General features: G+C 42.0%; 1 protein-coding gene and 1 long non-coding RNA gene across 4 annotated transcripts; both read left to right on the top strand.

Moving 5' to 3' along the window:
* The first annotated feature begins 824 nt into the window (after positions 1-824).
* rif1 (replication timing regulatory factor 1) lies at positions 825-25,365 on the top strand. Of its 3 annotated transcripts, none has more exons than XM_051404467.1 (36): positions 825-1,037; positions 1,607-1,655; positions 3,416-3,552; positions 3,661-3,739; positions 3,844-3,940; positions 4,054-4,184; positions 4,309-4,403; positions 6,107-6,296; positions 6,612-6,704; positions 7,175-7,313; positions 7,436-7,587; positions 8,546-8,660; positions 8,775-8,951; positions 9,343-9,453; positions 9,968-10,030; positions 10,771-10,874; positions 11,690-11,776; positions 11,867-11,940; positions 13,360-13,540; positions 14,199-14,306; positions 14,442-14,591; positions 15,022-15,121; positions 15,207-15,496; positions 15,582-15,784; positions 16,329-16,422; positions 16,500-16,643; positions 17,163-17,305; positions 17,394-17,483; positions 17,586-17,640; positions 18,842-22,084; positions 22,173-22,301; positions 22,410-22,496; positions 23,623-23,738; positions 23,865-24,015; positions 24,112-24,238; positions 24,368-25,365. In XM_051404467.1, exons 3-36 carry the CDS (start codon positions 3,437-3,439, stop codon positions 24,655-24,657), a joined length of 7,524 nt encoding a protein of 2,507 aa, XP_051260427.1. In that variant the 5' UTR covers positions 825-1,037; positions 1,607-1,655; positions 3,416-3,436; the 3' UTR covers positions 24,658-25,365. The 3 variants fall into 3 exon arrangements, with proteins under 3 accessions (XP_051260427.1, XP_051260428.1, XP_051260429.1); XM_051404468.1 differs by having other exon boundaries at positions 10,774-10,874; XM_051404469.1 differs by having other exon boundaries at positions 8,546-8,630.
* On the top strand, positions 10,044-10,674 carry LOC127365921 (uncharacterized). The gene is made up of 2 exons (XR_007885266.1): positions 10,044-10,186; positions 10,222-10,674. It is a non-coding gene; the product is annotated as an uncharacterized LOC127365921 (long non-coding RNA).
* Positions 25,366-26,891: the final 1,526 nt, after the last annotated feature.

Raw genomic sequence — 26,891 nt, forward strand, 5'->3', positions numbered from 1 at the left:
ATCCTGTGGTGCTGTAGTGATACTTTTTGCTCAATAATTGCAAAATAATTAATGAATAATGAAAATGAGCTTTGGTGACAGGCCTAATCACAAGCACCAAATAAGTACGACGGATGCAAGGTTATTTAATTGTCATTTATTCATTACATCTGTAAAAAACTGCTGCAGATGTTTAACCAGTGTGTGGTGGCCAGCGTCCTCTTTTATGCTGTAGTTTGCTGGGGAGGAAGCAGCACGAAGAGAGACGCTGGTCGACTGGACAGACTGGTGAGGAGAGATAGATAATAGACAATGGACAATTTCTACCTCCATTTGCACATCCACTTGCACTCAGTTTGCACTGTTTACTGTTTTGCACTGTTTACTGTAGCTACTGTGTTATAAGTTAATTTTATTTTGAATTTTATTTTAATGTAGGTTTAATGTATGTTTAATGTATGTTTCCTATGCTACTGGATACTTGAATTTCCCTCGGGATAAATAAAGTATCTATCTATCTATCTATCTATCTATCTATCTATCTATCTATCTATCTATCTATCTATCTATCTATCTATCTATTTTACAATGCAAGGAACTTTCATGAAATTCAGGCTTATAGTTTCCCTTTATGCGCTTTTTTATTTTTAATTCTTCTTTTATTCTATTTCATGTATTTCTTTTTTATTCATTTCTATTTGTCTGTTGTTGTTGTTGTTATTATCATTATCATTGGTAGTTTTACAGGTATTATAATACTGTAGGTGCGCCGTCAGTTCGCTGTTTTCCTTATACGGTCAAATGGGCGGACCTGAGGGTGACGTACGCAGGGTCAGAGGTAATTTTGTACGTCGGCGTGGTGGTTTGGCGCCAGCAATTTCGCGGGGTAACAGCAGCACAAGGAGAAGCGCAACGGGACAAGAAAGCTCAAATAGTGAAGCTGAAAGCTGGGCTGCAGACTGAGAAGCACACGGTGCAGTGGACGGCCGGTGTGTGCGCTGGCGTTCATGGTGTCTCTGGGTCAACTCTGCCGCTTGCACTTCGTCCTGAACTCCGAGGTGAGCGGCCAGTGTGCTCAGCGGCGGGGGCTGTGTGTTTCTGTCAAACACACATTTGTGTAAATACGTGTTCGTTAGCGTTGTTTATCAGCTCGTCGGTGAGTCTAAATAAGCGCCTTGCCGCGGACAGGTGAGCCGGAGGTTGGGGCAGTGTCACCGCGGTGGTAGGAGCCGCGGCGTCCGACTGTGTGAGCAGGAAACTTTGCTAGCTACAGACCCGACATGCAGCCTGCTAGCGCTGCTAACTTGTTAAAGCTAGTTAGCAGGCTGCTTGCTATCACTCCGCATGGCTGCCTTCAATAATGTAGACCCTGAGTGGTTATGTTTGTGAACTTAGGATGTGTGTGAGTGTATTCAGTAAGTTGACTGGTGTTATTCACAGCAGGACACTGACTGACAGGCTTGTCTTGGTTCTTCAGTTTGCTAAATGCTGCTGGCCTCTGGTCGCACTCAGCATACACAGTAATCACACACATCTGAGAGACTGTTAACAGTGGCAGCTTATCCTCACTTGTGTTCACATATTTCAACTGTCATAATCTTTGTCTTCATTTGTCCTACGTTTACAGATCCGGATACAGTGGAGGGTGCTCGCAGCTGTACATAAATCTCACTGAGGTATGTCCATGAGTCAGTCTTGTATCCCTCTTCGTTATAGCAGCTCTTTGAGGGGGCCATGGTGTGTATCTTTATCAGTTGAGAAAAGTTGATGCAAACCTATTTTTAGTAGGCAAAGTCATGCTTAATGACCAAATATAGGCCACCAACACATCAGTGTTTACTAGGACTGCATGGACTGACTGATACCACAGTATGAATTTGATGTCAGTAAATTAATATATCTAATCTAATCTCTTATCCTCCCTATGTGCCCCCCTCCAGTCAGAAACCAGTGTTTGTCCTTGTTCCTACAGTGTGCTGTTTGAATGCTGTCTGTGCAGAGTTTGACACTTGAAAGATGTTTTCACATTCATCTACTGAAAGTGGAAAGTTTCTTTGAGCTCATTGAAATTCCGATTTAAGTAGGGCTCCACAATTAATCACACTGTTATTGAAATTGCTCCAAATTCCTGAAGCTGCAATTTTTTGATAAAGGAAAAATGTGGCAAACATCAATTTATTGATGTACTGTAGTGCTGCAGAGACGCACTAGCTAACAAATCTTGTTCTCCAAACATGTTTTCTTGGTACAGACCCCAAGAAATTTCTGATTGAATTTGTGAGTTTGGAAGTCAGTCCTGGTCCAGTATCAACTGGTACTGTGTGATGTAGAAACTTGAACAACTTTTACATATTCATAGATTATGGAATTTTGAATGAGGTAGAAGAAGTAGATGACTTTTTAAGGCTTTTAATGTTTAAATTATATATCTATATATCATTTTTTTTTTCTCCTAGAAAAACATATTAGACACATATTGTTGTTTCAAGCAGACTTTTTGTATGTACTGTCGTTATCAGGGATCCCACATGTCATGGAAAACCTGGTGAATCTGGAAATGGAGACTAGTAGACACCTGGAAATGAATTAAAATGACCAAATATCCTAAATAATCACTGTTGTCCTGAAAAATTGTTATTGTATTTTAGCCCCGAATAAATATAGATCGCCTACTTCCAACTTTGTTGCACATTTAATTTGAAAGTCAGTAGCTGCGGGTTAACCAGTTGTGAAGCGGAATGTAACATTTCTTTAAATGCTCCTGTTTCCTTTTGGCCATGTCAGTCAGTCTGGCTGTTCACATCAGATGTGGAGCGATCTTTTCAGCGTCGCAAGGAACCATGGACGCTTAATCGTAAACCCTGCATTAAAGCACACTGATGCCGAGACACGATCTTAAACATTTAAACAGTCCTTTAGAGACACATTTTATCTGGGTTTAGGGCTGCACAATTAATTGAATATTAATTGTGATCACAGTTTTGGCTCACCACAATTAAATGAACATGATCGCCTACGATACTGATGTTTAATATACGTGCTCGGCTCATAGAAAACTCTGCTGCGTATCAAAATCTTCCAAAACTAGCACCCAGCAACCATGGTTGGTCGAGACGTTCTGGTCTCGCTTTTGGGGCTCTATCATGTCACTGCACGCACACCCTGCAGCTGCAGCCTGAATACTTTTATTCTGGGGAAAATACTGTGTTAAGTTACTGCTAACTACACTGAGAGTGACCACCAGCAGCTACTTTTTAAAGAGCATGTTTCTATCAAGCATTCTAGGGCTTGTTCCCAGTTTTTTTGTTGTTAGTGCAACACTCAATGACGTCCCTCCATAGCGTGACTCTATAGGAAGAGACAAAGGACAAACGTGTTCTTGAGAATGACCTTGTTCAGCCTCTTTCTCCTCTTTCTTCCCAACTGTTTTTTAAAGGCCTTGAGGAGGTGAGTAATAATGATGGCGACAGCGGGGCCTCAGAGCAGCTCCGGCTTCCTCCCCTTGCTAGAGTCTCTGGAGGACAGCGCTGCCGGACAGTCTGAGCAGACGGATGCCTACCTCACCATCGCCAAGTACGTTACTAGCGCTGGTCTTTGAGCCTCCTCTGGATACGTTGGAGGATGTGAGTTTTGCCTACAGTCAAAATAGGAGTAAGAAAATGTGTTTCTTTTTCCTTGCAGTCGACTCAGCGGAGAGGATGGCCGGCAGTTTCTCCCTGCAGTTGAAAAGCACTTTTCTCGTCTGGGTAAAGCCACCTTGGTGAGGCTTTTTTTAAAGCAGGAGGAACTTCTAAATCTCCCTATTTTATATTAAAGCTCTTGTCTATGGTGCCTAATTCTGCTCTTGTCTCGTGTTGTTTCCAGGCTCACATAACCAGTCCGAATGCAGAGCTGAGCCAAGCTGCCCTGCAAGCTTTAGGGTTTTGTGTCTACCATTCCCACGTCGTCTCTGCAGTGCCTGGTACATTCATTTCCATATTTTGTGCATCATCATTTCAGACATGACCTGCTGGGATTAAATTCTGTGTGACTGTAACCGCTGCGGAGGATGATTCTCTTCTGTCTGTTTTCCAGAAACCTTCGCAGCAGAAATACTATCAGCACTTTGCTCCTTGGTGGTGAAGTCGACAGATAAAAACACATGCACCAGAGCATTATGGGTCATCTCCAAACAGAGCTTCCCTCCAGATGTGGTTAGCAAAAAAGTAAGAATCAGCAGACATTTAAATACAGGTTGAAAATTACAACTGAAAACGTGGCTGTGGGTGTTTTTTAATGCGCAAAATGTGTCACTTCCAGTGTTTGATCCATGTTACTTCACTCACTCAGGTGTCGTCCATACTGGGAACGCTGGAATGTGTGTGGAGCAGAGAGGACATCCAGTCTGTGGTAATGGAGCATGAGGCCTTGAATGTTGTCATCAGGTAAAAGAGAGAGACATTTATATTTACAAATAGAACATGAATCTGAGCCTCATTGCATGATGGTTAGGCAGGTCTCCAATGTTATGAGTGGTTGACTGATAAATGTGCAAAATGGTACAAATCTGACATACTGTGTCGGTTTGCTGTTGAGATATATTTTTTGGTAAGAATTGTTTTTATATGTAGCAATATTAAAAGATCAGTGTGCTTTTTTTTTTTTTTTTGACAATGCCATCACATATGACATTAAATAGTTCACACCTTGACACCAGTCGTTATTCATAGTTTGACTGGTGGTCTCTATAAAATGCTGATCACATGACACATTTATTTTATTCCAATTTATATTCAGTCTTTCCCACATAGATTTACATGGGTGGGCCGTCAATACTGGCTGGCAACTAAGTAGTGATGGCAAATGTTGTCAGTGTGGAGGTGATTTTATTGAGAGCTATTTAGTCATCCTGTAACAGGTGTGTCATGGTATTGACTCTTGTTAAAAGTTTAGGTCATCATTTTTGAAAGGACCTGAAGCAGGTTCATGTGTTTAGTTTAAGCCGTGGTCCAGGCTGGTTGGACAGCACTAGCTTTCTCCCTGAATGATAGTGTTTTGTTTAATAGAAGTGTACTGATAATATGTGAGTGATGATGGTCTTTATTTTTACCAAGGCCAGCTGGTGACCCTGTGTTAGCACCATTGACCAATCTATAGCTCTGTTTCTACCAAACACTCTGTATATTACACTTGAAACTCGTACCTAAACCCTAGATCTGTTTTGGGTTTGCACTGCTGACTATTAACTGACACAGTGTAACCTACACTTTACATTTACTGCCAGATTGACAACTTAATGCTAGGCTTTCCCTCTGCTCCGCTCCTATTCATGGTCACTTTTCTGCCTCCCTTTATCTCGCCCCTAGCTCCTCACACATGGTATGTGGTTGTTTATCAGCCTACCACAAGGACACAAGCTTTGTTTGAGAAAAGACTGCAGGCAGCGAGACAAAACACTGCAGACAATGAGGCAGCTCTGTGGTCTGCAGCGTTTCTACCTCCACCTCAGTGTGCTTCCTGGTTTAGTGTGCTGGGTAGAGTGATTCCATTGCTACCATCCACAACTTTTGATAATGAAAATGCAACCATTCTAAGGTGTACTGAGACCCAACTGAACTGGACTGCATGGCGAAAGTGGAGAGAACTTAATTTCCAGCTGGCCTAGTGAGATGGCTGCAATTTACAATCATTTTCATCATTGATTGCTTTTGGATTCTTTTCTTGAGGAATTAATTAGTTGTTTGGTCCAGAAGATGGAATTTTTCTTCTTGAATGACTCAAAACGATTCATCGCGTATCAAAATAGTTGGTAATTAATTAATTAAGTAGTTGACAATCGATTAATGGACCAATCGTTGCAGCTCTGATTGTCTCTCCTCCCTAATTCCATGCTCCAGTCAGTGCATGCTGAGAAGCATTTGGTCATTCACACTGTGGCACTGACTGATATGTAATTACAGGCAAAGTTATGAGAAAAAACCTTCTGTTTTTAGTTTATACGGTGTAACACAGTGGGCCTGACTAGTTTTATCTGTGGTATTAAAACTACTGTACCTGTGTATATTGTGATGTCCATGCTGAAACAGCCTGTAATTTATCATTCTAGTGTATGGGTTATGATAAAAGCATTATTTCCTGGTATTTGTAGGCTGCTGGAGCAAGCGCCGGCCCAGATGGGTGACGGAGCGGTACGGTGGGCGAAGCTCGTCATCCCGCTGGTGGTCCACTCGGCTTCCAAGGTGCGCCTGCGGGCCGCAGCAGCCATGGAGATGGGCATGCCTCTTCTCCTGGAAAAACAGACGGAGGTGGCTGCAGTCATCGAACCGATGATGTCCTCAGTGAGTATCTGTGTGTCAGAGTGCATCTCCAGAGCAGTGCTTCAGTAGTTCTGAGGGTTTTCTTGGTTTGTTGGTTCATACATGACCTTGTGGGTTGTATGCTAACATTCACCACCAATATTTACACAACAGCACATCTTGGATAGTTAAATATTTGATATTCAACGCGATATTCATCAGGATATTTGACTATTTAAGATGCTTGATTCACGTGCAGCATTTATTACCAGCCCTCCTCGTATTGAACACCTGCCTTGATGAAGAGGAGTTGAGCAGTGTCAGTAACTCTGCTGATGTGCTTCTATTTCTTCACAGAAACTGGTTCCAGAGCTCCAGAAGCTTTTCATGTCTAAGAATGAAACCAATGTCCTAAAGCTCTGGCCCTTATTTGTGAAACTGCTTGGGAAGGTAAAGTCTAAATGCATATGTGTGTTCTGTCTCTGAAATACCAGTAGATGAGTGTATGACTGAACAAATAGACCTTTTGTCTAACAAAGAAACTGGCATTTGTAGGGATGCAGAAAAGCATCAGAACCATGATTGACCCGATTTTCTTTTAAATAACAAATTCCTGAAGTCCAGACTCTGAGAGGATTCCCAAGCAAAATGTGTTTTAAATGATTACTCAGCAAAATAGTTGTAGATTAACTTTGTGTCAATCCAATAATCAATAAATCAATCGAAGGTTTGAGTGCTAGCTGAGAGCAAATTCTTACGCCTTCTGATATGCAGAGTAGTGTTGCTCAACACAGGGTGTCCATGGGACTAAAATCTAGTAATTTAAATTTTAGATTTGAATAAATTCTGAAAGTCTATTTGCAAATGACATCATCTTTAGCTGGTCACATGAGACTGATGTGAATGTATTTCCTACACAGTTGCTGCACAGAGGAGGTCCCTTCATCAACTCTCTGCTGCATCTGGAGGAGCTTGGGTTCCGCAGCTCCTCTCCTACCATCAAGAAGATTGCCTTCATTGCCTGGAAGAGCCTCATAGACAACTTCGCCCTCAATCCAGGTGAGACTCTCCGGTCTCTGATTTTTTTCCTCTCTGATTAATCCTGTTTTTCAGCTCTTAGATTTTGCTTTGCACTGTGATCATGGCTGAGTTTTGTTGAATTTCTTATGTCTCTCCTGAAGACATCCTGTGCAGTAGCAAACGTATGAAGCTCTTGATGCAGCCCCTCGCGTCCATCCATGTCAGGACAGAGGCCCTGCTGCTCACCAAGGTGGAGGTCTGGTGGTACCTGGTGGTCCAACTCGGGCCCAATCTGTCACCCAATTTTGATCAGGTAAGACACGCCCGTCTCTCGCCTCAGTCACCTTTTTCCAGACTGTTAACTGTTTGGCAGGGATTGTAGCTGTTTACTGTCATGGCTCTTCTCAGTTCTCAGAAGCTAACTGTCACATTCCGAGTGTCCATGGCTGTTTCATGCTCTCTTAAATTGCATATTTAATCTGCTGCTGATGTGTTCTGACTCTGAAGCTGTTGTGGTCTAGACTAATGTGCTGTTTTTAGGACAGCTCGTAAAGTGAGCAGTGTTTTTGGGTGTGCTGTGTGTCAAGTTTGCCTGGGCCCACCCTGGTTAATGCTCATGGTTAACATTATGGGCTTGCACTCACATCCGCATATCCTGTATGGTGGAGCCTACTGTCTGCTTGATGCTTGTCGTTGTGGTGGTAAAATATGATTATAGGCTCGATATCCTCTTGTGTACCTCTGCCACAGCTTATAGACACACAAACACCTTTTTCATTCGTATGAGGTGTATGACTGTGATCCTGTGAGTTCTGGATAAATTCATGTGAATTTGAGTGATGAATGATAGTAAAAGTTCAAGATTGGTCAAATTTATAAAAAAAAAAAAAGATGCATCGGTTATAATTTGGCGTTTCGAGCATCTTTGCATCATTTAGAAACCTATTTATTTATATAGAATTATTAGAAGAGACCCTGTGCCTCTTATTATTTAGAATTTGACCATTTAGATCAATTCTTCCTCTCAACTGTTTCTTCCAAATCCCATTCCAAAATGGAGAACAGTGATTCCAGTATGTTTTGGTGCCATTTTAAAAGTATTAAGTGTATTTTCATGATTATCCTGATAATAGAGTGTATCACAATTATCTTGGCAAAAATAATCTTGACATGAAATTTCCGTATCCTCCATGCCTATTTATGATGATAAATTTGATGCATAAAACCTTTACTGACTGCAGGATGAGTGAACAGTATTTGTCTCTCTCCAGGTTTCTGTTCCTCTACTCCAGTGCACCATTGGATCCGACTCCTCCTCAGTTCCAGGCACCCCTTCTAGAGCTGTGGGTCAAAATGGTACAGTTGCACCAGGAACACCCAAGACCGGTGTGTTTATACATCCACCTCCCTCCACCCAGACCTGTCAGTCTCCTACAGTATATGAGTTGCTAGACTAGCATACATAAATACTGAATTTGCATCATTTCCCTCCTCTTGCAGCCACTCCAGGCTTCAACAGCCCAGCCAATACGTCTCGGATGAGCCTAAACTCCAGCGTCCACGTCCCCACCACCTTCCCCTCCATCCAGCTGCTGGGTCTCGAGATGTTGCTTCACTATTTTCTGGGACCAGAGGTTACTGCAGCGGCAGCAAAGAACAAACTCATCCTGAGTCTTGGTAAGTAAGAGCAACACATACCTACTTGTGTGTGACGGTGCAGCAGCCATTCATACATTTGCACTGACATGCTGTGGCAAAGTGTGATCTTAAACTTGTGTTGTATTTGAGCATTTAACTGAAGCTGCAAAGAAATACTGGGTTGTAATAGTACCTGGTGGAGTTTTTGACCACTAATGGCGCTAAAAAGAACTGCCAATAAATGGTGACAATTGTGGCCTCTTTCTATTGATTGGGCAAAATACCATGTTGGAACACCATGTCAGATGTAAACAAATGGAAATTCAGCCTCATCAATGGTCAGCTGCATGTTAGGTAAATGAATTAAAAAAAACTGCAGTTTTAATTGTAACATGTTTCCCATATGAGCAAAATATGTTTTTCTCTGCAGAGCCCTTGAACCACCCACTCCTGTCCGGTGCTTCCTCTTTCACTAAACATGCTGCCGTGCTCACCTCGAACATCAGAGATGGATTCCTTAACGTTGGCAAAGATGCTCCAGGTAAACGCCACAGCTTGACGTGACTGAGTTGACCGAAATTTGCCACGGACTCTAAATGACATTTCCTTTCTCTAAAGGAGTCTAAGCTGTGTAGTTTGTGTCAGTTAAATGGCACACCGTCCCCACCACCTCCTGTCAGCATTTGGCAGAATGTCAGTCATTGTTAGACGCCTTGAGCTGTAACCCCTAACCTGCTGTGTGTGTGTAAACGTGTGTGTGTGTGTGTGTGTGTGTGTGTGTGTGTGTGTGTGTGTGTGTGTGTGTGTGTGTGTGTGTGTGTGTGTGTGTGTGTGTGTGTGTGTGTGTGTGTGTGTGTGTGTGTGTGTGTGTGTGTGTGTGTGTGTGTGTGTGTGTGTGTGTGTGTGTGTGTGTGTGTGTGTGTGTGTGTGTGTGTGTGTGTGTGTGTGTGTGTGTGTGTGTGTGTGTGTGTGTGTGTGTGTGTGTGTGTGTGTGTGTGTGTGTGTGTGTGTGTGTGTGTGTGTTAACGGTTCCATCTCTTGTGCTTCTCCTGCAGATTCTCTTGTGGCTGTCATTTGGACCAGTCTTGTCCGGTTTGTCAACTTAACCATAGAGTCTGGTAAGTTCACCTGGATTAGCAATAAGTAAGGTGTTTACATGTGATACAGAGGGCACTCTCCAAGAAATGCAAATTAATGTTACACATGTAACATCTTTTTATCAGATACAAACCATCTTTACTATTCTGCTCTCCAGTCCACTCACTGAACATTATGTCCCGTCTTTGTGCGGCTAATCAGAACTCTGAAGGTAGCTGTAGATCAAACTCATTAAAGTTTGCATTGTTTTTGAAAATGTGTTTGTCTTAAGAAAGTTGAAGCATGGAAAGCTACTTCCTGTTTATCGATGTCAATGTTTTATACATTTGTTTTTGAGGCCTGTTTACTTGCAAATTCCATCTATTAAATAAATAATGAACAATATTCCCACTGCTTCATATGGTCTCAATAGATTGTCATTGTGGCTGCTTCACAGCACGGCGGGCTCTTAAAGTTGGGGTTCCCGCCTCATAGCGCCACATAGAGCACTCTGATTGGGTCTGGGCTTTTGTCTTCTGGGAGGAGGGCCATTGAGACCTAATCCTCCTCTCCGGCCCGACTCACTCCCACTGTCATCAGTTTAAGTCGGAGCGTTCAGAGCCTCGTGGTCTGGACTGCTGTGAAGAGAAAAAAACACTGAGGGGTCTGTCCCCAATGATGACTCTCTTCTCTTAAACCAGACACATGTCCTGCTTTAAAGCAAAGCCTAAAAAAAATGTTCTACAGATGATTTGAGCTGACTCTTATCCCTGACTGTCAGTAGGCAGTAAGAAGGATCGTCAGGGCTGTGAAGTACTGACGCTGATGCTTCAGGCTCTGCAGAGCATCGTCACCTCAGAAGCTCTGCCTGCAGACAAAGTCCTGGTAAGAAACACCTTCTACTGTCATCTTTCATGTATCTCACTCACTGTAGGCACACACAGAGTAAATGTATTCATTCATTCATATGTTGCACCACATTTAAATTAGGGATGCCATAATTATCGAGCATTAAACTTATGCAGAAAGAATAAATAAACCAGTCAGTCAGAACTGTTGTGTTAACAGTGCTGTCACTTAAATTTCATTAGATCAGAGCTATGAAATATGAAATCCTCTTTGTTCACTACATCTTTGCTCTTCTTGCCATCAGGTGTGTAAAAACTGCAGGTTATGAACTTCTTAAAATACAAAGATATGAAATTATCATTTATCTTATCTGTAATGGCCATGAGAAGCATGTAATTAGTGGTTATTATATCTGTTGAAAATGAGTTATAAATCAGTATCTATTGAGTTTATGCTGTCTTGTGAAGGGCTCATGCAGTATCGATCCAAGGCACACTGTAGGGTTCGTGTAGAATTTAAAATGCCTTTATTTTACATGTGACAACATAGTCAGTGCCAGCAGCAGCTCGCACGCCAATAGTGTTTCACTTCTAATACTGTTGGTCATTTAAAATAAATATATACATTTTTGCATCAATGCAGTTAATGAAAATATCTTAAGTGGAATACATTTTTGTTTGACTTTCTTTGAACGTCTGATGCCAGTTTGTTCATTAGTTTACTGTTTCAGTGACTCAGGCTCCCTGATTGGCTACTCAACAGACAGACTGTGGTTTGGATATCTTTGAATTTTAATGTTTTAGTTTGCTAAAATGGCTCCAAACTTTTAACTGTGAAATCGTTTACCTCAGATTCTGTTTGAGGCCACAGCGAAAGGTATTCCCCCGAGAGTTCTTGGCTCTGCCTCCTATCAAGTGGGCAAGATGGATGTGCTGAATGTGAGTGCTTCTCGGTCTACAGATTCACATTCAGTATTTATGGAATTTCTCATAAGGAGCATTGCTTAAACTTTGTGTCTCACTCCTCAGGGAACACCGGCTCTGTTCCTCATTCTCCTTCTCTACAACAGCAGCCTGCTCTCAGCCTACATAGAGGACGAGAGGTTGGTCTAATGTTTATGTTTATGATGTTGTCAGTTTAATCTGTGCTCACTGTAGTCTGGTTTCAGCCTACACCGACTAAAAAGGCAAACGGTGATCTTTTCTGCTTTGAAGTCTGAAAAGCCTACACACACTCTTGTCTCCATGAAACCTCCATGTGTTGGTTAATCCTGCATCGTCACTGCTACAGACCTGCAAAAGAGGAACACCAACTTTGGTCCAGTGATTGACAGCAAGTCATGTAACTCTTGAATACATATAAACACTACAGATGTATAATAACGCATGACTGAAAACATGGGTGTTCAAATATTTATCCGCTATGCTGCCTGGTCATTTGGCGTGAAGCACAAGTTGTTACTATGATCACAGAGCTTGCAAGTGGAATCAAGTTTTCCATGGTTACAAAAAAAGAGTCCTTTTGAGTGGCCTGCTAATGTGGTATAATCACACAAGTATTTAATCAGTTTTTCACTTCATGACTAAGTTGCAACACTTAACCCTGGTTACTGTCATCATTTAGTCGTTTGTGATCAAGCACCCCAAAATGTCATGATTGTTGTTTTTGGGAATATTTGAGTGATGTTTAATATACAGTAGCAACGCATTATTTAAAGGTGCTTTATATAAATTTAAGGCTAGATGTTGCACTAGAGCGCTTTTTATTTTATTTTTTTTAACCTCCCATTTCATAAAACGCTCTTCAACCTCGCTAGAAATAAAATAAAACTCACAAACTGTCTTTCCACTGTTCCAACAACAATTCCCAAACTCTGGTTAGCTTGAAAAAACAGGGTGTCTGTGGCGTCTAAGAAAAGTATTAGACACCAAATTAGAGCCTGACCAATTAAGATTTTAGAGGGGAAAAATTCCCCCGACTACTGGAACAACAGCTATTGGAGTGAATTTTTGAGCTGGAATAAAAATGGACCGATTATGCATGCAAATAAAAGCCCATCCTATGAATTGAAGTTTGGTAATTAAGTTAAACATTCTTAAGTTAAACATGTTAAATGATTATGGCCGATATCACAGGCACTTACAAGCACACACAGCTGGACTGCAGAAGTAAGCAATGCTCCCGGATCAACACTAGCAAACATTTGTTTGCTGCTATGTTAATGATTTAAATCTCATTAATGTATAATCTGTAAGTAAAGTAAAGTGGTGTTGTTGTGGATAAAGGTTTGGTGCCCTCTGGGGGTGCAAATGTAAACCGCAGGATTAGTTTCAATGCGTCCACCAATATGTGCCTTTTCCAATTTTAAATATCTTATCTTCACTTAAAAAAATTAGATATTGTCTCAGCCCTAAAAAATAACCAACCTAATACATATTTAAGCTATATGGATTTAGGAAGGTGGTACATATTCTTTGTACGACTTGACATTCTTTTAAAATTGTTGACTTTCCGTCTGCAGGTTTTTCCAGTGCCTTCAGACGCTGGTGGGCTGCAGTTTGTCCGGCCCCACTTCCCCTCTGGCGTTTGGGGAGGCGGTGCTGGGGGCCATCGGACGCAGTGCTGGCTCTCTGCAGAACAAGGAGCAGCTATGGAGGATGTGGAGTGCGATGGTCAGCCCGCTTACTGACACCATCACACAGGTAGGCAGAGCGGCAGCGGCATCGCTCACAGGAGCAACTCTGATGCCCAGTGCTGTCATTAAGTGCTGATTTTAAAAAAGAATTCATAGTAGGGATAATGGGTATTGTGAGTTAGCTTGACTGTGTCAGCAAGACTTAGAGGAATAGATGTGATTAAAAGGGAAGGGTAGGGTAGGGATGAATATCTGAAGTTTTAGTTTGAATTGTAGTCTCAAGCCGATCATCAAGCTTTGGTATCATGGCCAAGGGATTTTTTGAATGGATCAGGGAGCTTTTTCTATCACAGTGTATGTGACGACCCCTGACTCAGTGACATAATTGATGGATATTTCATATAATATTTAATGCATAACACAATTCGTACGGAACAACCGATAAACTGTACAGTGAACCCAAACAGTGAACACAATAACTGCAGGAAGTTTGTGTAAAACCCGAGATTTGGGTGAATCTTGAGCAGATTATTTCCAACATTTTGGAAACTTTATTTTTCACAATTGCATTTTTCTTAACAATTTAGAAGTGATAGATGAAGGCTTGGAGTCTGGAAATTTAGGTCTAGGTTAGTGAGTTTAGTTAGGTAAGTGATCATGGCGGCAGAGCACTAAATTAACCTCACAACAGTAACATTTTCAATCACTTTTTTTTTTAAATACAGTCTAATGAAGTCAACCAAGGTGATGCTCTGGAGCACAACTTCAGTGCCATGCACTCGGCCTTGTTGTTCCCCATTACACACCTGCTACGTGGCACACCACTACAGCAGGTCTGTTCATCTTCAAATTGAATTTTACTTTACAACCATTGCACTTTTAACTGCTGTTGGCCCTTATAGACCCTGAAGCAGCCGCACCGCTCCTAAAGGCAATGTCCTGATTCTGAGCCCTGTTATTTTGATCAGGCGGCCCAGAAGTCAATGCTTTCTACGTGGTCCAAGCTGTACAAAGTGTTTGCCCGCTGCTCTGCGCTGGTGGTCACAGCTGAGGAGAATATCTGCTGCGAGGAGCTCTGTGCAAAGATGACGGCTGCAATAGACAAAGACGCCCTCATGGTGAGGAGAACAAAATTATTTGGTGGGGGATTATGGCTACAAGTAGAAATAAACTGAAATAATATACCAATTGGCAAAGTCTGAATGTGAGAAACCATGAATAATTATCTCAATTCAATTAATACAAAATTAAAAATAAAAACAGTATGTTCAAAGTGTTGAGTTTAATATTCTCTATACATAATAAGATACCTTATACTCTGTTCTTATTTGATTTTCTCATTATATAATTAGTCAGAGAAAAGAACTGGGAAGTAGTATTTTATTTAGTTCTATTTCCCTTCTGGTGACGTTCAGATTTTTGAAAAAAAAAATAGTTTAAGGCACTGTTTTGGTTTAAATAAACAAAAGACAAACTTAAAAAATGAATCTGTTAAATACTTTTGAAAGCAATCCTGCTTTAACATATTGATGCTGTCTGATCCTCCAGGTTCCTTCAACATTAAGTGCAGTCGCCAGTATCCTCCAAGTCATGGTGGAATGTGTGGACTTCTCGCCGTACACTCCTCAGTTTCAGCAAAAGCTGAAGTGTAAGGGAACTTAAGCTACCATTTCTTTAGTATTCACACTAAGATTAAATAGAGAACTCACCGTTCCCACTCTTGTTTCTTCCAGCTCCTCACACTCCAGTAAACTGGATGAAGAAGAGGAATAAGGTACTGGGGAATCTATCCACCTTCCAGTCCCTGCTGGTACAGTGTCTAGAGGTTTATCTGGAGGGACCCGAAGCTTCTTCTGAGGCCACAGGATTGGCCCTGGTCTCCATCCTGTCTGCTCTCTTCACCAACCTTGCTCTTGCAAACACCGTGAAGGAAGCCCTGACATCTGTGATTCAACCTCTCACCCTCTTCTATAAGCAGGCAGCCAATGAGCCGCCCAAATTCACCTCTCAGCTTCTTGGAAAAGTGGGTTCCTTGTCCAATGGGTACACATTTTTAATAATTTTACTTTTTTTAATGAATAACTTTCTGTCGTTTTCCCCTCCTACAGCTGGAGAAGCTTGTCAGCGATGTTCTGGGCTGCCTGCAGACCCGCTCTGCGTTGGCGTACAATGATGAGCTCCTTACTCTGCTGTCTCCTCTACTTTGTGTGTTGTTTCCTCACAAAAACAAGCAGCTTCGCACGTCAGTCGTCCAGTTCTGGAACTCCACCTTTGCCAACTCAATCAGCCTCACTTACCCCGACGAGATTAGGTGAAAATCTTTAAATACAGAACTAAAATCAAACTGACTTTGTTAGACTTTTTACAATTTCTGGTTTGGTTGAAGTAAATCTTTAATTCACAGATGTAGATGGGGGGGGGACTGAAGATTCAGTCACTCTACTCAGCTGTACAGGGAGCAGACTGGTTATGTACCACAGAGAAGCTGCGACAGCAACACAGGCAGAAGCAGTACTCCACTATTGCAAATAGTTGTTTGCTGCTATATTAATGTTTTTAAATCTCTTATATATCACCTTTTTTAATGTCACGTTCACTTTGTTGGGTAAGAGGAAAAGGCCAAATGAATGTGTACTCATGTTAAAGACAGCATGGTACCGGTTCATCACAGTAGTACAAGGTTAAATGAGAGAATTTCATTGAACTTTTGTTGGCAGTGGTTTCTTCATGATAAAGTACCACTATAATCAGAATGCAACAATAGGGAAGTTTTTGTTTTTTAAACCAAACAATACCATGAATTTGATCCATTTTCTTACAACAATCTTGTCAATGTTGACATTCTCTTTACACAGACCAATACTGAGCCAAGTGAAGCAGAAGACCCCAATCATTCTTCCTGGCTTTGAGTTTGTCAGTGTTCCTGATGAGCTCAGTGGACAGTATTCAGTGAGTTGCAATGCTTTGTCTTGATTTCAGCTCTCTATTTTGTCATTATTTGTGACTAATCTTGTTTGTGTGTTCAGAGTGAGAGTTCCCAGTTGGAGACCAAGCTCAGTGGGATGCCGGTTTCATCTGTGGGAAAAAGGGACTCGCTGCTGGGAAAGACTGCTGAGATTAAGGACAGGAGCTCCATCAAGACCTCCATGAAGACGTCAAAACCAGTTTCTGTAAGTCAAGACTCACACCAGACCATGTTTCATGAAGGACGAGTAATTTTGTCCATACTAAATGTCTGTCTCAACAGCTTCAGAGAGTATGGTGTTTGATATTTTCATTATCATTCCTGTGGTGGTTGATAATGAATGGAAAGTCCCACAGAAGGTCTTGACAGGGATTTGTCTGCCTTGTTGTTGTATGTTGTCTAATGCACCCATGATATAGTTTTGTAGAATTAAAAGCTATGAGAAAATGGAAATGGGGCATCCATTGAGCAATTGAAATGAAATGCTGGGTGACCAAATGGCCTTGCAGTTCAAGACACTGGCATGCGGTTGCAGTGTCTCTGGGTTTCTTGTTTATGTAACATTTTTAGATAATAAGAGAAAGTTGTTTGTAACCATGCGATGACAGAGTTACAGCTACAACATTCTACTCAGACCTCTTTGGGGTTTCCTCTTTGGTTGTTTTTTTGATTGCTCATCATCCCACCATTGCACAACTGGTCTCCATTGTGTTCCCGTCATCAGACAAAGTTGGACTTTGGCTCACCCAAACCTCCTCGCAGAGAGGTTTTGGAGGAAGAGGCCTCCATCGACTTTGTTTTCATTCCTCCTGAGGCGAAGGAGAGAGTTCTGACAGAGCACCAGAAGGAGGTGAAAAGGACTAAAAGGTCAGATTTGTCCTTTTTTGTCTTGCAAATGACATTTTCTACACATCCACGTTGACAGTCTCATGTAACAATGTTTTCTTTGGCACAGGGTGGACATCCCGGCCATGTACAACAACCTTGATGCTTCTTTGGATACAACGGTTTTCACCCAGTACACACAGAGCCAAGAAGACTCTTTGTAAGTTCTGAGCACCTGCTCCCAGAATCAGGATAAATCCCTGCTCTTTCATAAAAACAGAAAAAACAGCATACATATAATAAACTGTTGTTTTTCTCACAGGGACAAACTGCCAACTGAACAAGCCGACAAGGTTACCAAAGAAGTTCCTGGCAAGGTAATGAAACACACTTCCCCATCAGGGGCAAAAAAAATAAATCAACATTGCCAGGAAAAACACCACTTGGGGCTTGTTTTGTCCTGTTTTCATTCAGCTAAACAGAGTATGAATAAAACAAAAACTGCTTGTATATTGTTACTTACAGTGCTTAATACCACTGCACATGTATTGTGGGACTAACTGCATCTGGAGTTTCAGTGTTTAATTAATGCCAAGATCTCAAGGTTAAAAAGACATAATTAGGAGCAATAATTTAAGCAGTGGCAGGATTGTGCTTCCTCCTCGGGATCAGACATTTGTCATTATAGCAAAATCCAACCACCTAAGAAGTGGTCTTACACCGGACTGCAAACCCAAATTACTTTTTCAGAAAGTTGCACCCTTTGTTGATTTGGTATAAAAATAAATTTAAAAAAAAAAAGCACAATTGTAGACTTGCTTTATACCAGTGTCAAAATGACACTAATTCAAAAGGTGACACCAGAAAAGATACCCATAAAAATGCCTAAATACTTATAAATTAATACATATAGCAGAAAGCAGATCATCCATCTTTCAATTTCCGGTGCTTATTTTGTTCCATATTGGGGTAGCAGCAGGCAAACCATGGTAGCCCAGATGTCTGTGTCCCCAACCATGCTTTTCAGCTTGTCCTGTGGGATCCTGAGCTGTCCAAGTCCAGATGTGTAAACCATCCGGTATGTTCTGGGTCTGCTTCAGTGTCCTCACAGTTGGAGCTACTGCTGCTTTAAATTGTCATAAAGTGAAACTGTTCAGACTGCCAATGTCTACACCACGTGCTGCGGGGTCTTAACAAGTCGAAAATCCCATCATCTGAATTTTAGGCTTTACAATTTCTTAAATATGATTTTGCCAGCTCTTTTAAAAATTGATTGGATTAATAAAGGTAACGTTACTTGAATGACATTGCATTAAAAACACTTTAATACCAGTCACTGTTAATGAGAATATTTTTGTAGAACTGAAACACTAACATTTATATATGCCTGTGATGATTTGAATGGCATTTAAGACTAGGTTCAAAGAAAAGAGAAATCTTCTTTGTCACTATAACTAAGTAAGGTGTAATTTGACAGGCCACCAAAGTTGAATCATTCACACTTCTGTGTTTGCCCTCATCTAATGTCTTTCTATATTCTTGCAGAAAGATTTAGTTTCTTGCTTTGGTTTCTTTCAGGTTCCTCAGGAAGATGTTGATGATGAGGAAGACACTGAAGTTCTAACAAAAGAGACTCAAGACAATGCCAGCCCAAAAGCAGAAGAGAACCTGACCGAAAACCCCGAGCAAGAGGAGATGATCCCTGAGTCTGCAGATGTTTCTATGGAGGACGATGCCAAGAGTGATGACAAAGTGGAAGACATGGATGTTCAGCCTAAAGAAGGCACAAGTCCCGACATCTCTGGCTCTTCAGATTTGGTCTCTGGGACTCCCCAGAAACCAAACAGTCGCCGTCAGTCCTTTATCACTCTGGAGAAGTATTCTGAGGGAAAGCCTGCCAGCCCCAGCAGTGCATCCTCATTCACAGGTCCCCTCAGAAAGACCTCCAATAGCCAAGAACGCTCAAACACCAACAAGACCTCTTCCTCTCACGGGTCCCGGACATCTACTGGTCCAAACTCTCAGGATTCTCAGACAGAAAAAGGGAACTCACAGTGTCCCATGAATGATGCCTCTGAGTCCCCTCTAAGGCCAAAAGACTCTGGAACGAAATGTGGGCCAGTAAGGCTGACTGAGAGAATGCCCAGTGACCCAACAGAGGATGAAGATGTTATCCCAGACACCCAGGCTGAAGTGGAGGGAAAGGAGAGTACAAAAATAGCCTCCACACTAGAGGAACCATCAAGCCAGGAAGAGGAATCTGAACACAATCTGGATGATTCTCAATCCTCCCAGACTTCTCCAAGCGAACCCAGACGTTCTGGACGCTCGAGAGTCCGACCTCTGCTGCCTGGAGAGGACCCTGAGGAACGGGAAGAGAAATATGTGCTGCTCAAAAAGAGGCGTTCTGGAGAGGAACCTAAAGGTGATTCTCCAAAGTCAAACTCAATGCAAAGCAAACCAAACACGAGAAGTAAGCAGGCTGCTGAGGAGGACAGTGGCAGATTGCGAACAAGGGCTCAGAGGGACAAGAGTGAGTCAAGCCAAACCAATTCTCAGGGTAGAGCTCACAAGAAGATCAAACTGTACAGCAATTCAGAGGAGTTTCTTGATAAACCTAAACCCAGAAGAAGAAGCACCAGAGAGTCCAGCCAAACTGACTTGCGGTCAGGCACACAATCTGATTGCGAAAGCCAGTCGCAGGGTAGACCCAGTCGGTTGAGCAAATCATCATTGGAGACCAAGGAGGAAGGTGGAATAAAGAAAAGGCTTTTGTCTGACAAAGAAGAGTCCAGACAAACTGCCACACAGGAGCTTGAGCTCGTTGAACAGGCTGGAAAGGCTGATAAGCCAAAGAGAGATTCTCAGATTATTACTCCTTTCTCTAAGACTGGTGGAAAATCCCAAGAGCTTGAGCTTGCAGAACAGACTGAAAAAGATGAGTCAAATAAAGATTCTCAAATGGTCACTCCTTCCTCTCAAACTGGTGGAAAATCCCAAGTTTTTGAACTTGTAGAAAAGACTGAAAAGGATGATGATAAGCCAAAAGAAGATTCTCAAATGGTCACTGCTTCTCCTCAGATTGGCAGCCAGTCCCAAGAGTCTGAGCTGATTGAAATGACCAAAAAGGAAAAAGATTCTCAGATAGTTGCTTCTTCTTCAACTAATGAGTCCCAAGATGGAAAAAGCCCAACAAACAAGTTGGTTAATGAAGCAGAGGTAAAAAACAAACACAAGTCAAAAGAGAGTACAGATGACAACCTTAGTCAAGAGGACTCTCAAGAGATCACACTCTCCTCTTCTGATAGCCAGTCTCGGCGTAGATCCAGAAGAAGTAAGGCATCATCTGAGGCTGAAGATAAAAGCGAAAATAAGGATTCATTAGGAAGGCAGAGTAGATCAAATTCCCAGACAACATTGTCAGGTGCCGGTCATCCAGAAACAACAATTGGAGGTAGGACCAGAAGGAGCAAGGTACAAGAGGAGCAGTCAAAGTCAAGTCCTTTCTCAACTCCAGAGAGTTCTCAGTCATTAGATATTGCTGGATCAACAGAGTCCTCCCAAGGCAGGGGCAGATATTCAAGACGAAGATCTTCTCAAGCATTAGTAGCCAAAGTAGAGTCCTCTGAGTCTGAATCCTCGGAAGCCAGAGAAAATTCTCCTATGCCCAAAAAGCGGGGGAGAAAACCTCGAGCATCTCTTCAAAGTCCTCTCACCATCGAGTCTAAAGAAGACAAAATTAGTAATGAAATGTTTAAGAATGATAGTGCTTCTTCTCAAAAGGCAGAGTCACAAAGCATAGACACTAAAAATTCAACAGATTTAGAGGATTCAAAGAAAAGCCAAGTTTTGGAGGGTTCTGAATCACTCCAGGAGATCTGTGACGTTGAGGAGCAAAGTAACAAAGAATCCCCAACTGAGGTAGAGGCTGATGCTGTGGAAGAGAAAACTGACACTGAAAACGCAAAGGACAATAATTCACTCAGTGTGTCACCTTGCAAAGAGAAGCAAAGCCAAAAGGACTCTAAAACAAACACCTCTTTAGAAGAAAGTGACACTGGGGACTTGCAATCTGCTGAAATGCTTGAATCATTTGGGATCAGTACTGAAGAGAATCAGGAGGACTGTGACCCATCAGTGTTACCTTCTGTGGACAAGCTGTCGCCTTCTAATGAGACAACAGAGAAACTGCAAGCCTCAGAGTGTTCAGAGGAGAAAGAAGAAGAAGTGTCTGAGCCTGGCAATGGAGTTACAGAAAAACAAAATGATTCAGATTCAAACCACCAAGAACATCCACTTGTTCCTGTAGAGGACATGGCTGTAGACAGTCAAAGCACTGCTTTTGGACAAAACCAGATGAAGTGTCCAAATATCATAGATGAACTTTCAAAGGAGGAGGAACAGTCTGCCTCCATTAAAGAAGATGAATCGCCAAACCAGCCCACAGAGGCCAGTGCTGGGGACGACATCCTGCCTCTACAAGAGAGCGATAAAGACTACAAAACCCAGATTATGGAGTGTCAGGATGAAGAGGAAACTCAGACCACCAATGCTGAGAACAATGTCGCAAATTTGGATGCTGTGCTGCCTGATGTTGATGATGGGTCTGTGTTATCAGAATCGACAAGCAAAGACATTTTCCAGGGTTCTCCGGTGAAGCAGAAGGACCTGGAGGCTGTAATGGGGCTAGATGTTGGCCAAAGTCCCAGTAGTGGCAGGACCAGAGGAACCTGGTCTCCTTCAGCCTCTCCATCAACCAGTATTCTTAAGAAGGGCCAGAAGAGACCACTAGAGGATGAGACTCCCTCACCTCTTGTCAAAGTAAGTGACAAAAAATTGAATTTGTCAAAACCCACAACTTTTTGTTTGACGTGGATGAAATTAACTTTTTGTCCTTTTTAACTTGCAGTTCAGGCGTGTATCTTTTGCCAATCCAATCCAACAGCAGGAAACCGCAGACGACATTGATCGACGGAGCCCTGCCATCAGAACCAGCTCCCCCAGAAGATCCAAAATTAGCAGTATCCCACAGCCAAAGGTATGAATGAGGGCAGCCGTTGCCATATTTCTGATCGACATGAACCACCGTTTTTCTTCAAATAATCTGCTTCGATTTAACATGATGCTCCTCTGCTACTGATTCTAGTATGTTACTACTCCAACGAAGGGCTTGCTGATCCTGAGTCCCAGAAATCTGCACAGTCCAGGTTACAAGAGCTCCAAGAAATGTCTGGTAAGCACAGAAAGTAGAAATTTTAGTTTTCTTTGGGGGAGCAGCAAAAGAAATCAATCTGACACAGCCTTGGCTAACATGAAAAACACACTGAATGGCTTTTGTACACACCAGCAGACGCTAAGCAACATTGATATTCATTTGCAGTCGTCCACAAGTCAAGTATTTGCTCTCCTCTGGTTTGGCTTCCGTTGGCTTCTCTAGGAAATATGTGGCGCTTTAGCTGCTAATCACTAATGTGCAGGGCAGGTGGTGTAATTGGGTTTCTAGTCATGCTAGCAGCGTGGCTCCAGGGAAGGCAATGTCTGTCCACCACTTTGGTAGAATATTTAACAAATATTGGATGGCCATAACATTTTGTATAGACGTTCATGGTCTGCTGCAGCGAGGACTCAGCCTTGTTACATGGGGTGCCAGCTCTACCAGGTGAGCTATCATGGCGCCCCTTCTTTTAGCTGTTTAATACAAAGTTTGTGTACAAAGTGTGCATATAACATTTGCCAAATTTACAAGAAAGCCCAAACAATGAAGAATTTGTTGGAGACAACATTTGACCAAGTTTGTAAAGCTTCTCCTCACTCAACAACTCAAAATTGTGCAATTTTTAAAGGGACTCTGGAGATATTGTGGTTACTAGTTGAATGTTGAAATCAGTTGAAACGGTGTTCACAAACATCTGCTGCTCATCTTGGCAGGAAAGAGCCCAAATGCGTCATTTGCATAACAGTGAACCAAATGGAAATCTTTTTTTTTTGTGTGTGTACTAAAAAGGACACGATCCATATGTGGTCTGAGCTATCTCTGCGTTCGCAATGCATCTTGGGTGCATTGACATCTGTACAAAAGGCTTTCTACTACTTTTTAACCCAAGGCCTGTAAAACAGACTTTGATATGTAAAGCCAGCACACTTCCCTCTAAGTTAAAATGGTGCTTAGTTGGCTAAAGAGCGTCATAGAACTGCAGTATTGATAATTCTCCATGGGTCCATCACTGCAAGTAACATCCACCATACACATTTTCATATGATTCAGTTTTAATATAAAAATATTAACTGTGACCCAAAGTGAAACAGCAAGTTGTGCTAGAGGCTATTGGTCCTAATGGTAAAAGCAACCCTGTTTCCAGATTTCTGAAATGAGCCAAGAGCCGCGACCTGTCTCCAGAGACTGTATCTACCCTCCCCTGGTTGGCTGCTCCACACCTGTAGAAGCCGTGCTGCCTCAGATATCCTCCAACATGTGGTGAGTACAGCACAGTGTTACTGAAAATATTTGCTCAAATAGGGATCTATGCAACGCCTGAATGAAAACAACATTCTTGTCTCATCAGCTGCATCTATTTGTTACCGCTGTTGATTCTCCTCCCAGGTCTCGAGGCTTTGGGCAGCTTGTTCGAGCCAGAAACATTAAAACAGTTGGCGACCTCAGCGCTCTGACTCCCACCGAGATCAAGACTCTGCCAATTCGCTCCCCGAAGGTCTCCAACGTCAAAAAGGCACTTAAAATCTATGAACAACAGGTACGCCAACAGAACAGAGGTTGCACAGCACAAACACAAATGATAAATATGTTTGTAGAAGGTATGTTATTTGACATGTGAACAATTCTCTTGTAGCGTAAAGGAAGAGGTGGGGATGAGTTGAAGAGTTTCGATGAAACCGAGATGATGACCTCTGAACTGGAGGAGACCAGTGCTCCTCAAAACCTGGATGAGGAGGATAAGACCTCAGGCGAGACACTAGGTGTGTAAAGGCTCGCTCAGCTTGTGTTTTTAAAGGAATTTTGACATTGTGGGACGTAAGCTTATTTACTTTCTTTCAATCTGTTGCCACATCAGTGCCACGCTAACCCGAATGCCTTTTTGTTTGCAGCGACAGAGCTGGTGGACGAGCCCACTCCCACGGATGGGATTCTGGAGCAAGACGGTTCTGGGGATCAGACGGCCGACACGCCGGCCGCAGAGCAGGGACCTGCAGGACAGCTGCACCCCGAAGGGCTGCTGTCAGAGGTGGCTGTCCTGACCCGCAGGATGACTCCATCGGAACTCAGCTACTGCTCGCCACAGCAGCTCGTTCAGATGCACGATCAGTTAGGAGGCATGATGAGGCGCGTGGTCGTCGAGCTGCAGTCCCGCCTCTGCCAGATGGATGGCAAACCCTGAAGAGACCTCTGCACCACAGCTGTAAAAGGCACATAAAAAGATGGATCTGTTGGAACTGAATCTGCAACAGAGCATAAAACTTTTATCCACCCAGGCTTTGTGTAGACGTGTTAAATCAACAGATTTAACAAAGGAAGATTTTATGGTTTTAACTCCGAATGCCTTGACTCACCTTGTGTGTTTTTTTTTTTTTACGCTTAGTGTTTTTAATAAATGCACTTTTTGTTTTCATTCCTAGCTTTAGCTGTCGGGTAGTTTATACGCTTTTATGAAACACTCAAAGGGAAGCACAGTAACTCTTTTTAAGCTGTGTCAAAAGAAGAAAGTGATTTATTTTTATTTTTTTTTTATAGTTGTAGTCTGGACGTGGATGGTTTTTTTTTTTCCTGCTGTCCTCTGTAGACTTTGTAATAAAGGACTGATGTAAGACTACAAATGTATGTAAAAGACAAATGACATTTTCCACATGCCTTCCAGTTTTGTACATACGTTTTCTCTCACTACTTTCCTCCATGTGCCTGTCTTTGGGCTGTTTACAACTCCTCAGTCCTTTTTGTATATTTTGTAGCATTTTAAACCCTTTCTGTCATTTCTCTTAATGTCTTATTGCATTTTTAAGGTCATGAAGCATATTGTAGATTATAGTAGACGGTCTGCACTTCAGTCTTTATTTGTGGTTTTAAGTACTTCAATAAAAGACCAAAACAATTATTTTGTACATGCAATTACATTTTTAAGCTTTTTATTTGCTTCAATGTGATGCAAGATTTTTCCACATACACCCAGTTTTGGTAAGGGCCACTAAAGGAAGTGTCTTAAAACAATACAAGGTGTCTATGGGGTCCTAAAAAGTCTAAAATCCTAAAATCAGATTTTCAGGCCTTTTAAATGCAATGTCAAAATTGATTTTAATTAATGAAGTGAACATTATTTGTACAAAGTTGCATTTTTGAGACTTTAAATGTGTATTTGGACAGATCTGTATCGATCATGCTGTAACTACAAAACCAAACTAATACTACCAACCAATACTAATTTTCCTTCATACATTTATTTATTTTTTGCCAGTATTGATGTAAAGTAAGTCAAATTGCTTCATTAGTGTAAAATTGTACCTGTTGAAACCTTCAGTACACTACATTTGAACAGGTTGTCTCTGCTGGAATCATTCCTGTTCTTATGGAGCTTTAGATCAGTATGAACAGGAATGAGATCCCTTCCTGAAGTGATTTTTATGTAAGTGATGGTGGACAAAATCCACCTTCTGTACAACAATGTAATCAAAAGTTTTATGTGAAGCGTGCGATGCTTCGGCAGTGTGAGGGAGTCCAGTCCAGTGGGGATCTTTCAAAGTTGGTCTAAAGTCTTTCCTGCACTGGTTCCATCTTGAGCTGCAGTGGAACTACAGGAGGAAAATCCCCACTATGAAAGTCATTTTGGAAGATCTAATACAAGAATTCTGGTTTTCTGTGGTGTTATCAGGGTAGGATGTTGGTAACTTACAAATACCATACTTTGCTGCTGTTTTGTAAAAACGCACTCACTTAAAATGAATTGGTTGACTTGGTCTCATGCTCTGGTTCCCGTGGTACCCGAATCCCAATGCTGTCTGCTACGGAGATTTCAAGATGACCTAAGCATCGTCCTCTGTGGTAAATTCAGTTGGAAGTGGAAATCTCGTCCAAGCAGACACTGCGTCGCTCTGGTTTGAGTTTGCAGCCGGTTGCACCTCTGACCATGCCCCAGAAGTGATGTCACAGTGTACTGAAGTACACTTTAAGCTCTGAACTTGCTGCACTGATGTAAAACTACTGAAGGTAAGCAAAAGCAAGGTGCTCAACTCTTTCCATTTGTATGAGATATGGGAAGTAGAGTGGGTTTGGTCATAGATTTCATTAGCTGAGCTGTATTTCTTCCAACAGTTCTCCTCATTTAATACATAAAGCGCTGAGAGACATAGATGTAGCACTGACCTTTGACCCTTGTCGTCATGGCTTTTTCTAGCTCCCTGTGAAGGAATCAGTTTAAAGCATAAGATGAAGTTGTGAGTGCTGTGAGGAACTGGGCCAAAAGCCTAAAACTAAGTGGAAATACAGTAATGATAATATAATACAATATGACAGAAGGTGCCACCGACTGCTTTCACTGCTCCATCCCCTGCAGCAGGGCCTGATGAGCCGGCTTCTCTTTGGCTCGGTGTGTAAGTAATTATCTGATTATTCCTGCAGAGCGCT

The sequence above is a fragment of the Dicentrarchus labrax genome, unplaced genomic scaffold (assembly GCF_905237075.1).
Source record: "Dicentrarchus labrax unplaced genomic scaffold, dlabrax2021, whole genome shotgun sequence".
NCBI lineage: Eukaryota > Metazoa > Chordata > Actinopteri > Moronidae > Dicentrarchus > Dicentrarchus labrax.

Bases quoted from the DNA above. Each gene is read 5' to 3' on its own strand.
- rif1 (XM_051404467.1), top strand. From the start codon at position 3,437: ATGATGGCGACAGCGGGGCCTCAGAGCAGCTCCGGCTTCCTCCCCTTG. The intron at 4,404-6,106 runs GTAAAAGAGAGA...TGGTATTTGTAG, and splicing joins GCCTTGAATGTTGTCATCAG to GCTGCTGGAGCAAGCGCCGG. The intron at 10,875-11,689 runs GTAAGAAACACC...CGTTTACCTCAG, and splicing joins TGCCTGCAGACAAAGTCCTG to ATTCTGTTTGAGGCCACAGC.